Source organism: Aythya ferina, assembly GCF_964211825.1.
Source record: "Aythya ferina genome assembly, chromosome: 1".
NCBI classification, from domain to species: domain Eukaryota; kingdom Metazoa; phylum Chordata; class Aves; order Anseriformes; family Anatidae; genus Aythya; species Aythya ferina.
The window spans coordinates 54,069,540-54,083,678 of record NC_140296.1 but is presented as its reverse complement, the minus strand read 5'-3'; the positions used below and the strand labels follow the sequence as shown (position 1 = coordinate 54,083,678).

Here is a 14,139-nt window from a genome sequence, read left to right as displayed (position 1 = left end):
TTCCCCCCGTTTCCTACGTGGCCGTTGCCTGGTTCAGCCGTAAGGCAGCGCAGCGTCGTAAAAAAAAAAGTGGCTGCTGTTATAGGGGTGAGCCGTGTCGCGCCGCCGCCGTAAAGCGCGGGCGATGTCGGGGCAGCAGCCGGTGGCGGTGGCGGCGCCGCGCTTCGAGAAGCGGCTGCTGGTGACGGGCGGCGCCGGCTTCATGTGAGGGGCCTGATTACAACAAAATACCACCCAAAACCACTTCTTCGTACGCCCAGGGGCGGTGGCGGCGGGTTGGGAGGGTGGTAGGGTGTTGGGAGTTGGCTTTGTAACTTAGAGAAGTCGAGTAATGAGCTCTGCCTAATACCAAGGCTGTGTTCTAATATATACGTACATATTTTACGTATACATACATATATATATATATATATATATAGCATGTCCCTAATGTATAAACTCAAGTGTATAAAATTCTTCTAGGATGCTAATAGGCTGTAGTGTATAATGCTTCTTTTTTAATAAAAAAAAATACCTCTTTTTTTTTTTTCTTGTTACAGCACAAACTTTTAGTCCTGTTTTTATTTATCAGTATGTAGCAACTGAAATACTGACGTTGCCATGTCTTAAAATCCCGCAGTGAGATGCTCTTCCTCCTGTCTGTACAGCTCCTTCTTCCCCCCCATAGCCTTCTGGTCTTGCTAAACTGACTTTTAATGTTGTTTGATTGACAGCACTCGATATTGATTTGTCAATTGGTATTGATTTGTCATCGCTTTGTTGCATTAAGGCCAATAATGTAGTTGTAAAATCCCCTTTTCTTCTTTCATCCTGTAGTGCTTCACATGTAGTCGTGTCCCTCGTCAAGAACTATCCAAATTATCTGATTATAAACCTAGATAAAGTAAGTGGGTTGTCTTCTTTCTTACTAAGGAATACCATTTTAAAAGACTCCTAATGTAAACTACAGTGTGTTGAAATTTACTTGAAAAACTATTATTTGCTAAATTTATGTTTAACTCTCCCTTTGCTCCTGAGCAAAAACAATTTAACTGATGCTCGTTTTTACAGTTCTGTGTCTGCTACAAATAGTTACGTATTGTTTGTAATTTGCGTAAAGAAGAAACTTTTGAAGTTAGGGATATCTGCTTAATAAGTCTTACAATCTAAGGATATCTTTCAGACTTCTGTGTTTTCTTGTATTTCATAATGTTTGCTTGCAGAATAGCTTTTCTTTTGAAAGCAGTTTTTACTTTAATCTTCAGTTTTCTAGTAATTGGGTTGGAGCTGAGTGGGCTTGCTTGCTTTTATGAAGACTATTTGTTGATGTTCTGTGGGTATTTCTTTTCAGCTCGACTACTGTGCAAGTTTGAAGAATCTTGAAACTGTCTCAGAGAAAGAAAACTACAAGTTTATCCAGGTGATAAAGCCTTCTTTTTCTTTCTAGGGAACTTAACTTTGTGTGTGTGTGTGTTTGTATCACAGTAATGTAGTCTCCAGAGCTCCTCAAAACCTAGGGATAAAACCACTGTTTTACCATAAATGAAAGTTGAGATTACTTCTACTAATTTTCTGTAGAGAATAAGTCAGTGTTTGGAATATGCCAGTGTGCTTGACGCTTGGCTTGACACAACAGCAGTAACTAGAGTTCAGTACCTTTATTAGTAGAGTCCATGTCTCACCCAGAGAAGTCTGTGACAGTATGCGGCTGTGTGATAGTCTGTTCGGCCTCTTACTTGAAGCAGTCTTTTGAAAATTGGTATATTTTATTGTATAATAAAGGTTCAGGGTTGGTAAAAGCCTGAGTATGGAGATAACCGGCTTTAGGAATGACTCATTTACTTCCAAGCCTGCTTTTGATAAATGGTGTGGACAAGATGGCCTTTGATTTGGCTCCTTCATGCTTAGACACTCTCTTAGGTTCTGCACCTTCAAACACTGCAGCTCGTTATATTCCATGGTGTGCATTGTCCTCTTTTTTGTTCTATTTGTGCTAGGAATCAGGCTACATTCTTCCTTTTACTGCTGTTGATGTTGTGTGTACTTTTGTAGTTGTTTTGGAACAGGGTCTAGATGCGAAGTATGTCTTTGCTTTCTAAAATGTTGATGGTTACATCAGTTTATTGCTCCAACAGTTTAGGCTTCAGACAGGAGACAGATTTAGATTTATTGTTCGAATAAATATTCAGACTGCTAGGTTTGTATGCAGAAGTTCTTTTTCTGCCTGTAAGCCAGTGCTGATGCTGGCCTGTTTGTCGAGCTAGGCTGCTTGAAATTGCAGGATATCAGAGAAAAGCCCATAGTTTTAATTTTCTGAAATAGCAGCTATCTACTAAACTGGCATAACTATTTCAGAGGTAAAAAGTGTAAACTCAACTTACTGCTCAGATTCAGGCAAGGTTGGGAAATTAACTTTTCCACATGTCTTGTTACCCCAGTGCCTGTTGTTGTAAACCTCTCTTTATTTTCATAAATATTTATCCCTGAGCTGCTAGATAAAATTTGCTTGAGAGGTAAGAGAATATGTGCTAAGCGAACGTACGCAGTTTCAGGATGCACAAACTGTTCTCTTGTTATTTTTCTTATTGTTTTTGACACCTTTCAGTATATGATGTGATATATACAAATGCTAAATAAGCGCCTTGTTACCTGCATATGTACTGGTGCTTGGTTACCAGTGCACGGAGTTCTAGAAGGCATCTTGTAAACCAAGCAGGAGGATGGTAAATGCTGCTTCTGAACAAGAGAGGAAATACATTTTCACAAAACTTACTGTGAGAATAATTCATTCCAGCTATTCCAGTTGGAATTTAGTGTGGTGTTTTCCTCTTTCTTTTGCTTATTTATTTATTTCTTTATTTTGAAAGAAGGTTGGCTAGAACTTAGATGCAGATGGCAAGGTATTTACTCTGACAAGAAAAAATGCACTGAGAAAACACTCCCCAAGGGTCAAGGCCTAAGATTAGAGTTGTGATGCTACTGCTGGCCTTCAGAGAGAGCAGGAAGGATAAATGCTGTAGAAAACTTCTTTGTTTTAGAAGGTAGAGAAGTAAAAGCTTAGAGATCTCCATAAGGGGCAGTATGAAGGGTACTGTAGTACTTCCAACAGTTTTAATTGCAATTTATGTTTTTGCTCAGCACAGTGCCCTTCAATGCATACTAGAGGAAGACATACTTTGTTAAAGGTTGAGGATTATTTCTGTAATTGTACATTTTTTTGACAATGGGGAGGTCTGTGTAAATACAAGTTACTTTTAAAAAGCTTTCTTAAAGTACCTTGAGATTCTTAATCATCTTAAGTCTTAGGCAAAGTCTACATCTGACAGTATTTTTAGAAGAAACATATCAATTTGAGTGATCTTATTGAAAGCAATCTTAAAAGAAAAAGGAATATTTAATTTTAAAATTCAGTTAAAAAAAAAAAAAAAAGGTAACTAATTCTAGCCATATTAATTAAAATTTGGGTCTAATATGGGTCTGAAGTATTTCCTGGAGTGTTTTGTGTTCAGGGATGAGATACAGGAAAATCCGTAGATCTTCCTTCTGTTTCTGACATACAGTACTTCTTTGAGGCTGTTGTTCAGAATCATTGCTTGAGAACTTCTTAAGAGGTAGGTGAATTTGAACTATGTTCAGTTAATTGCCTTGTTCTTGAAAATACATAAGTCTTCCTCCCCGTGCCATAGCTTTTGAAGTACTGTCTTGTTTAAGTTGAGGCAATAGATGATTATCAAAAGCTACTTCTCAGCTTGTATTTACATTTGAAAGTTGCTGTTGATTGTGTGTCGGACTAACAAATGGCTTGTGTGTTGATGCCTGACTCTTTTCCAAATCCATCAATTTTTCTGGTGATAAAAAAAAAATACCCTTGGAAGACATCCATCTATTTTGACAACAGTGGGGATGAACTTCACCTCTTATAATGCCACTAGGTGTCACTGTCTGCCAGCCAGACTCCAATAACTTTCCTGTTTGCTGTAGGCACTTGTTCTGACCTTAGCTTTCAAGTTACAAGTTATACTTCTGTTGTGTATATTCTGGGGGTGATATTGTTTATATTAAACAGTAATATAAAACCTGAAACGAGGTACCTGTTGTTGAGGCGGCTGCTCAAAAAGCAATACAGTGTTGGTATTTTGCCCCAAACTCAGTTGGTAGCTGTATTTGTATCTGTGAAAAACTAAAAGAAAGCATCTTATATCTAAAACTCTAGATATTCATATCTTGTTTGCTCTTCAAAGACATAAGTTCCTCTTTTGACTGGACAGTTTCAGTTTTCTGTTACTGCTATTAAAGAAAAAAATGAGTAATACTGTAGTTCTGATATAAGATAAATGCTTTGGCTTTGCAAGCGCGTACTTACTGCAAAACTTCCTCCTGTGCCTGCTGTATAATGGTTTGTTTATGATGCTTAAATTAAATTACAGCATATTCGTTATTTAAAGAAAAAAAAAAACTTTTTTTTTTTTTTTTTACTGTTCAGGGGGATATTTGTGAACCTCATTTTATAAAACAGCTTTTTGAAACTGAGAAGATTGACATAGTCCTTCATTTTGCAGCCCAAACTCATGTAGGTGAGTATTGTTGTATGTTTTGGTATTATTTTTGTGTGTATGTTTGTTTGAAATAGTATACTGATAATTTTCATCTTTTTTTCCCCGATTCACTTAAAACAAGGATACAGTTTGATATCTTTACAGAATACATGATTGAAGGCCTGGCAGCCTTTTTGACTTAAGGAGTTCACAGCTTTAAGGCACTTCATTACTTTGATTGTGTATAAATGGAAATGCTTTTTATGTATAAAGATACTTTAAATTCCATCTAGACATGTGTAACATACACTGTAGTAGTGGAGTCATGAAGGTAATTTCACTTGATTGGCTGTAACCTTGCAGGAAACACTAGAAAGTAGAAGTTAAGAGTGAGCGTTGCTCCCCATTGGGTCCTGCCAGGGCTCTAAAAAGAGAGAAGATGAATTATACACAGAAGTACCTGGTTTAGATTTATTGCTCTTCTGTAAAATTGTTGATGAGAAGTATTCCTATCATATTCTGTTCATCGTGAGCAAAAGTCCTTGAAGAATTCTCCAGGAAAATGCTTCTCAGAATTATCAAAATTGATATGCCCAAAGTCGTTAAGTTGGTGGAACAATCCTAAGAATTAAAACAGGTGGTGGTTTATTAACAGTAATTGGTGTATGTGAATGTATCTTATGACGGTGTTTGAGTGATACTTTCCTGACTGAGCTTGGCATTTCCTAGAGGAGGGAATTAGTTATGCTGCCACTTAAATGAAGCTAACTTATGCTATTTCAAATTGCACCATCTGTAGCTAATAAGCTTTTGTTCCTCATTCTGGCCTCTTTTTTGAAGCAAAGATTTTGTTTTCAAGTATATATAGAAAGTGGCTTAATTTAATGGTGACTGTGCTATCTGACAAAGAACTAGTGATAAAATCCCAGTCTATATCACTGCCCTTAATATTATGGCTCAATAGAAAGCTATGTATTGCCTAAATTTAATCTTTTTTTTGGATGCAGATCTTTCATTTTGGCATGCCTTGGAATTCACCTATGTGAATGTTTATGGCACTAATGTACTGGTTGCTGCTGCACACGAAGCCAACGTTGAAAAGTTTGTCTATGTCAGTACAGATGAAGTATATGGAGGCAGCACTGATCAGGTGAGTTTGAAAGAGCATGAGGTTCTAACTAGTAGAACTTTCCTCAGCCTCTCTAAATGTATGATTTTGAGCTATTTCTGACAATACTTGAACATGTAAGTAGGTACTAATTGCTTCTAGAAAGCCAAGTATCAAAATTGTCCTGAAGTTTTTTTGTTGGTGTTGTTAATAACATGTGAATGCTTCAAAGAGATAGATACTCCTTGTGAATCATAGCAGGGATTCTTAAAGATATATTTTGGGGGTGGGGAAGGAAGGAAGGAAGTGTTTTTTTTTTTTTTTTTAAAACAAAACAAAACAAAACAAAAAAAACGTAAATCAGGATCAAGTAATTTCAGAGGCAAAGGCCAGACAAGAACAGTGAGTCTTTTAGTTATGCATGTAGGTGATAGTTGTGAGTGGCACCTTAGCAACTATATAGTCCCTCCTTTGTTTCATTATCGTTTCTCTTTTTTTTTTTTTTTTTCCAAGTGGCAAATAGATAAAACTGGCAGGGTAGCCACGAGGAACGAGACAGAATTGTTGGAGCCTTGTTTTTGAAAGGCTGTGGGCTGAAATTTTATTTTCTTTAGAGAAGAAAGTTTATAGAGAAAGGGGAGTGGACCAATTTTATTTAGGACTGAAAGCTCAATTTACTGGCTGTGGTGTCATGGTGCACTCAGAAGCAATATGAGCCCAAAGAGGATTGAATTTCCTTGTGGCAATGGTTATTATTTTGCAGGGTAAATATCTAAGGATCCGCTACTGTGAGATACTTGGCTGGAAGTATAAAAGTATTATTGCTGATATTCTGGCTGACCCTTGTGTTTGATAAGTATTGTCTTGGGTTATTGGTTGTCTCCTTTCTAAATAGGGGGGTATCTTTCTCAGTCTAGTGTGCCTGAATATTTTAGAGATGTTTATTTCAGTTGCAGCTGTAGCTTTTATAACTGTAAGACATACCTGGACAAAAGAAATTGAGTAATGCAAGCTTTCATTTTAGGAATTTGATGAATCCTCACCAAAACGCCCTACAAATCCCTATGCCTCCTCTAAAGCAGCTGCGGAGTGTTTTGTTCAGTCTTATTGGGAAAGGTACCAAGTAAGTTAATGCACGCTTCAAAAACTCTGAAGCTCCTACTTAAATGTATATTATACGTGTGAGAGTGTAAAAGTCAGTAGTAGACGACATGGTGCCACCTCTTTCCTGGTTGCTGGTGTTGTAGTTTGGATAGGTCAGAGTATATCAGCCACTTATTGGTGGTGAGGTCATGCAAAGGGCTGGAGAGTGGTCAATTATTTTTAGATTCAGAAATAAAAAATCTGAACTGTAATGTCTAAAGTTATTTTTGATAAAATGTTCAAAGATTGGTAAAAATGTAAAAAACAGTTGTAAGCTTGAGGAACGTCCAGATATACATAAGCAGAATATGCAAAATTCAAATTGTTTTAAGACTAATTTTATAGTGAATGAGGGGAAAAAAGATGAAAAGATTATATTTGTTTAAGCAAAGATATTTTGAGTTTTCAATGCTTTTGATACGTTATTCTGCAAAGCTGTTTTTGACATCAGGTTGACTTGAATATGGTAATGACTGAAACACTTCTGTATAGTGAGGAAGTCTGCAGTCAACCAGACACAGGTGTAATGTCCTATGGTGGGTCCTTAACAAGACTGAGAGGTTGGGAACATCTGTCACTATAGGCCTAGAGGCAGATAGCTTAATTAATGTCTGTAAAAGCTTTCAGGTATTTTATTAGGCACTGCAAGTGTCATCATTCATTCTTTAACAAGAAGCCTGCAGTTTTTTTTTTTTACTAGTGTATGTACTTGATCTGTAATGACATGGGTATTTCGTGCTTTTAAGTTTCCAGTTGTTATTACGCGAAGCAGTAATGTTTATGGGCCACACCAGTATCCAGAAAAAGTAAGTCAAACTTATGCTTTACTCTTACCTTTGCTATGCTGTAGTTTAAGGTTTTAGTAACGTTACTTTTTTTCTCATAAGAATGGACAGATTTTCCAAAAAAGCTCTGTCTTGGAAGTATATTAGTCAATGCTTACACATGGTTGTATACTCTGATCTCACACTAAAGCATTTTCCCATCAACATAATGTATACTGGTGTTCTGGTTGTCAGTAAAGCATCAGTTCAAGACTTCCAGTTACTTACAAGAGTTTAACTGCAGTGGCTTTGTTCTATACTTTTCCTAATTTTCAAATAATCAACTGGCAGGCTTCCCCTACAAATTACTTGAATTTACATTTTACCTGCTGTAGCTAAGAATATTAAATAACTGAGGCAACATTTAAAGTAATTTAGGAGAGAGGAATCTGGTATAAAGAGACGTTCCAACCTGTATGGGCAATAGAGAAGACAAACCTTTCACCATCAGATATATGGTGAGTAGTAGCACAGACAGACTTGTATTTTTTCTACATAGTTCCATAGTACCTTGCAGGATAGCCATTTAAAATAGTTACTAGTGAGAGGGAGATGCCTTTGTAGGTAATACCACGCTGTGCTAATGAACGGAAATACGCTAGTGGAGTGAATTTATTTGAAATGTAGCTCTATTTTGTGGTTCTAGTGAGATTTTTTTTACTACTTTTGTTTTTAGCCAAATAAGTAATTTGTATTCCCTGTGTTGTTGCAGATAGACAAACAATGTTTTCTAAAACATGTTTTTACTGATCTGTGGCTTGGCAAATATTTGTTTGTGGATTGCCTGATGTTGGGACTATATTCCTGAGATGTATCGCTACTTGATTCCTTTAAACTTGTCAACAAGTATCCACTTTTAGTTATTGTTAAAAACAATACTAGGGTAAAACAGATCTTGGGTTTTAACTAGTATGGCTACTCCTATGTTTAGGGTATGAAGTAAATTAAGAAGTTAAAAAAAAAAAAAATTCTGTGTGTTCAATTTGAAAACTTATTAGAGGGACCAACCATTGTGAAGTTTCTGGGCCATGATGCATGTATCTAAGCATATAGCCCAACATAATACAATTGTAAATATTCATGCTGCAAGCTGGTGTCTATCACTTCACTAGTGTTTACTTATCTTTAAATTCTCTATTGGCTCTCTTAAAAATTTAATTATTTTAATGACTGGTACTCTTGCTATTTTACTGCAACTTGCGCTATGGTCAAACTATATTCTGAATAGTTTGCAGTAGTCATAACTGTTAAGACTCTAGTTCATTTCTTTGTGTGAAAAGTAATGGAACCATTCTCATATGTAAAAGCACTAAGTTTATAACTGTTCATTTGTAATGCATGACCAGAAAGGTGAGAGGCATTTACTCTTAAGTATATATGTATATATGTGTGTATATAATATATATATATATAAACAATCAAAAATTGATTTCCTGTGAACTTCAGAAAAGGCAACTGTGGTTTACAAAATACTCTGTTTATACTAGGAAAAAAAAGCTTGCAGTTCCTAGGCTTAATGCATTGCTTGATAAGACTTCAGTTTATTTGAACATTTAAAATTTATTTATTAAAGTATGTAATTATACTTGCTGGTGAAGCACTGTGTTCTTTGCAGAATAACTTCTAAAATAATTTTCTTTTGTTTTCTTGATGTTCAACTGTTTAGGTTATTCCAAAGTTTATATCTTTGTTGCAACAGAACAGAAAATGGTATGTAACTTTTTTTTCTTTGTGTGGTATTTTTGCTGTGAAACTGCAATTAGTTGTAAATATTGTACGGTTTGTGAAATGATAATTTAATAATTAAATTATGAATTGCTTATTTCAGTAATAGGATTTCTTTAAAAAGAGTTGTTTGCATGTCAGCTATTTAAATTAAAGTATCTTCAGGTGACTTCTAACAGTAGAACAATTTAAGATGTGTTTTAATTGAGTGCTTCTGTTTAGAAATTAACAAAAATCTTCTACTTCTTCCTGTTTTTTGTTTTTTTTTTTTTAGCTGTATTCATGGTTCTGGACTTCAAAGAAGGAATTTCCTATATGCTACTGATGTTGTAGAAGCATTCCTTACTGTTCTGAAGGAGGGGAAGCCAGGTGAAATTTATAACATTGGAACTAATTTTGAGATGTCCATTGCCCAGCTTGCTAAGGAGTTAATCCACTTAGTGAGTAAAAAGTTACAGTACTTGTCATTGCCCATATAAACAATTCTATAAACCTTTTGCTCTGTGAGGTAGTTTAGTGCTTGCAGCGGATGATAGAAAAACGATGTTGTAACCTTCCTGTGGCAGCTGTGCTATGTGCAGTACAGGCACTGAGTTGGCTATCCTGACTGGGACATAACTGGTGTAGCAATTAGAAACCATTTGATTTTTTTTTTTCCACGTTGACTACTTTATTTTTGGTCTGAAAATGTGGAAGATTAAACTATAACAATTGAGCTATGAATGTTTAACAAGTGCCTGGATGAGCGAGAAGTATTGGAATTGGTTTAAGTAGTTTGACAGCTCAGTTTAGACAAAAGACTGTTTCTATTTGGTTTTTGTTTTTCCATGACAGATTGAAATCTAATTTTAAATGTATGTCAAGATGGTGCAAAATACAAGGGGGTGACTTTTTTTTTTCCTCTTTCCCTTCTTACTAGATAAAGAAGACCAGTTCAGAATCTGAAATGGAGCACTGGATGGATTACGTCAAAGACAGGTAAAATAAAAAAAGTAAAAAATAAAAAACAAATTTAAAAAATGCTAAGCAAGTACAGGAGAGCTCTGTCCTGAAGGCTTCCTGCTGAATGCTTACATATTTATTTGCAAAAGTGTTTCTGGGATAACTTTTCTAGATTTAATTGCAGCTTTGGTTTGTCTCTGTTCTTCTATCTCCATTTCTTTTTCTGCAGCAACAGTGAGTCTCTGCATAGTTCTTGTATCACTCTTTCTCTGGAGTGCATAGAAATCACGTGATAACTTCTGAGGAAGTGAAGGTTGTTTCGCTTTCTTAATTCTATTTGCTTGTGGACTTGATGTCTACAATCTGTATAGTGTATTTTTAAAAAAATTTACTTTTTAATTACTTGGATCTTTGGAAAGCTTGTACTGCTTTGGAAGTACACTCTAATCTTCAAAGGCTGTCTGCAGACTTTCTTCAGACTTCTCACTGCTGAAGTTTGCTCTGGGAAAAGAACCAGTTTTACATAGTAACTGAATCCTTAAGGATATTTTATTCGCTACTTTGTTGTCAACATCACTTGAGAGGTGAATCCACCTCTCTCATTTAGCTAAGTGTCTCTCACTTAGCTTTAATATTTTGGTGTTAATGTGACTAGTTTGGATTTGGATGTGCTTTATAGGTTAGACCCACACTCCACAGACAGAAAGACGTACCTAGCTAAATTCCTAGCTTAAGATAAAAATGCCTTCTTAAATGTAGATGTAAAACATTAGGGCAGCAGCAAAAACTGATAGCTTCTGTAAGTGTTTTTCCTGTGTGTAATCCTTAACTGCAGGCTTGGTTTGGCTCTGTTCTTTTATCTCCATTTCTTTTCTGCAGCAACAATGACTCTGCATCCTTCAGATATCACTCTTTCTCTGGAGTGATTAGAAATCACATATCTGCAGATAGCAGTTAAGTATTATTGTGGCCTTTAGAATTCTCACTTTCTGTTCGTATTTGGATGGTTTTCTTGGCAACTGAAATGTATTTAAATGTACTAATTTTTCTCTAAAAGGAAGTATTTTTCAGAGTCCTATATAAATGTGTCATGGTACCTGAACAAATTCCCTTTGAGCACATGATGCAAACGTTCAGTAGGTTTCAGTGTAGTTCCAACTGAGATGGTTCTTCATGTGTTTTGTGTCCTGTCTGCTAATGTTTAAAGATACATGGACTTGGGAGAAATAACTGCATGGGAATACCTCTTTAAAAGAACGCTAGGACCTTACAAAAGAGTATTAGGATACAGATTGTGGAAGTAAAAATGTGTGCTGTACTTATTGGAAGGAAATGTCTTTCTGTGTTGAATCTTGCGGTTTGGATTCTACGTATTTGATAATAAGTTTGTGCAGCTAATGAGGCACTGTAACGGCAATGCTTTAGAAATCTTTGTACTTCAGATATGAAGTGTGTGAATATTTGTGGGCTTTCAGGATGTGAATGCAGTTATTGGAAAACACTGCCTTGCTTAGTGGTTGTCTAAAGAGCTGCAAATGCACCAATTTGCATTGACAGTGATTTGAGATTAGCATTAATTTTTGTGTGAAGACATTAATTCATATTTATTCTAGTCAATTCTAAGTAGTTGACTGTGCAAGCTGAATTGTGTTGTAGCTGCTCTCAGTTGTCACTTTTTTTGGAAGGCAGTGTAATCTGTTCAAGTTGAAGGGGATTTTCAAAACTGAAGCATACCTAATGATGGCTTGAAGACAGTGTGAAGTGCTGTGTATCTAATTAATGGAAGAAGTCTAACCAAATTGTTTTCCCTGTGCATTTTGTTTGTCAACAGACCTGCCAATGACATGAGATACCCAATGAGTTCAGAAAAAATGCACAAGTTAGGATGGAGACCTAAAGTGCCTTGGAAAGAAGGAATAAAGAAAACAAGTATGTCTGATGCCATTTACACAAATAGATTTGGAAGTGATGGGAGGAGAGAAAGGGAGAGGGGAGTAAAATTCAGTCTATAGGTTAATTAATGATGAGCTAAAGGGAATGAATTTGTAGTTTTAATTTTACATAAAATTAGCTCCTTTTTATAAATTATAATTTATAAATTATATATTTATATTTATAAATATAAAAAGCTTATAATTAAAAAAAGTAGCATAAGGTACTGGAAGTAATTTTTATTGGTACAACAAATCTTGAATAAAGAATTTGTAAAGGCTAAAACTAGATTTTTTTGAACAATAAGGTTAAATTCTTGCAAAATGAGAATGTTGGTAGTATTTATCTGTATAAATACTTGAGTTTCCCTGTTATCTCTGTTCAATTTGATTTATCAATGTTCTTTATGTGCTAGTTGAATGGTACAAAGAAAACTTTCACAACTGGAAAAATGCAGAGAAAGCTTTGGAGCCTTTTCCTGTGACAGAGCCATTTGCACAGCTTAATGTTCCGTAAGGTGGCAGAACTTGAAGGAATCTATTCTACCTCACACAGTCTTTTCTTTGAAGCCTGCAATCAAGTGACCACAGCAAATTCTAAATGTGTCCAAGATACGTGAACCATGATGAGTACAGATCTATAATATGGCATGACTTAGAAGGGTTCAGCACTTTATAAGTTTAACCTTTTAAGTTTAATTTCAGCTTTTGGTGCAATATTAAATCTTCACTAGGTATAGATTTTTTATTTCTGAAGAGTTTTACAGGGTAAAGAATTTTTATAGTGTTACAAGTTAGTATAACTGATGTCAAATCTGTTTTACTCATCTCGAATGACAGGATTGTGACTACAGTGTTTGGGACTTCCAATGAATGTGTGTATATATGTATTTTTAATTTTGAAATTCTTCATCTGATTTATTGTTTTTACACTGTAATATATGTTTTGTCACTTTAAATAGTTGCCTTCTGTTTTAAATCAAGTGGAAAAGATGATGTATTTTCTGGAGAGCATAAATTGATTGATAAAAACTAGATATGGCAGCCATATGGTTCACAGTTCTTTTCTCTATTGTTGCAGTATTACTTTGTGTAGATGACAGTTTAAGCTGTTATCTACTCTAACTTTAAATGCCTCTTTGTAAAGGGGATGGGGAAGGTGTTAAGAAAGTAGCAGATGTTCTTACTGAAATTTCCACAAGCCATTTCTTAAACTTCATTCCCATGTCTTACATGTCATCTGTTTACTCTATTATGTCCTTTTATATTTTAATTTCCTTTTTCCTTTTCTAAATTATTATTGTAACAGACTTCAAATACTGTAATGAGATTAACATTCCGGTAATGTAACTTCCTGTGATGTGAAAGCTATGTACGATGAAAAGTTTAAAATACTTCCTTTGGATTGTGGATTGGCACACATTATTTGATGCTGTGTTTGGTGTGTCTGTGTTTTTTTTGACAAACATTTTAAAGATGAAACAAAATTTGAGTTTTAATATAAAACTTAGAAGGAAACTTCAGTGCTAAAAATGTGTCAATAAATTTTTCAGAATTGATTTATTGATTAAAAATTTACAGTGTAACTGTTTTCTCTTATTTGAGTAAATAAGCTGAGGTAGTATATACCTGTTCAAAAAGTAGATGGTGTGTTTTTTGTTTTTGTTTTGTTTAGGACACAGGAACACTTAATCTTCACTGTTTTGCCTTTGAGGTGACACGTGTAAAAGAAGAAACTTCTTGCTTAGTATAGAAGTATATTGATAAAAGCACAGACCCAAACAGTTCTTTTGCTTCCTCGTAGCTGTAGAAGTGTAGGATTAAGATGCTAGGGTGTGCTTAGAAACACTGTTGGCCTCTGAAGTTGTCTTTTACTGCGTATTTGAATTGCTGTAAGTTCAAGACTCTCAGAAACTAAGTTAACACACTGCAGAAATTCTTCCCCTATCACT

General features: G+C 35.3%; 1 protein-coding gene across 2 annotated transcripts; it reads left to right on the top strand.

Moving 5' to 3' along the window:
* The first annotated feature begins 91 nt into the window (after positions 1–91).
* Positions 92–13,830, top strand: TGDS (TDP-glucose 4,6-dehydratase). Of its 2 annotated transcripts, XM_084506873.1 has the most exons (12): positions 93–204; positions 817–883; positions 1,331–1,399; positions 4,463–4,553; positions 5,522–5,664; positions 6,647–6,745; positions 7,512–7,571; positions 9,256–9,299; positions 9,589–9,754; positions 10,234–10,292; positions 12,088–12,185; positions 12,604–13,830. In XM_084506873.1, the coding sequence occupies exons 1-12, from the start codon at positions 125–127 to the stop codon at positions 12,702–12,704; spliced, it is 1,077 nt and encodes a 358-aa protein (XP_084362999.1). In that variant the 5' UTR covers positions 93–124; the 3' UTR covers positions 12,705–13,830. The 2 variants fall into 2 exon arrangements, with proteins under 2 accessions (XP_084363000.1, XP_084362999.1); XM_084506874.1 differs by lacking the exons at positions 12,088–12,185; positions 12,604–13,830 and adding an exon at positions 11,136–12,080 and having other exon boundaries at positions 92–204.
* Positions 13,831–14,139: the final 309 nt, after the last annotated feature.

What these genes read in the sequence shown, in the direction of transcription:
- TGDS (XM_084506873.1), top strand. Translation starts at nt 125, where the DNA reads ATGTCGGGGCAGCAGCCGGTGGCGGTGGCGGCGCCGCGCTTCGAGAAG. An exon ending in ACGGGCGGCGCCGGCTTCAT is followed by an intron (nt 205 to 816) that starts GTGAGGGGCCTG and finishes TTCATCCTGTAG; the next exon opens with TGCTTCACATGTAGTCGTGT. An exon ending in CTAAGGAGTTAATCCACTTA is followed by an intron (nt 9,755 to 10,233) that starts GTGAGTAAAAAG and finishes CCTTCTTACTAG; the next exon opens with ATAAAGAAGACCAGTTCAGA.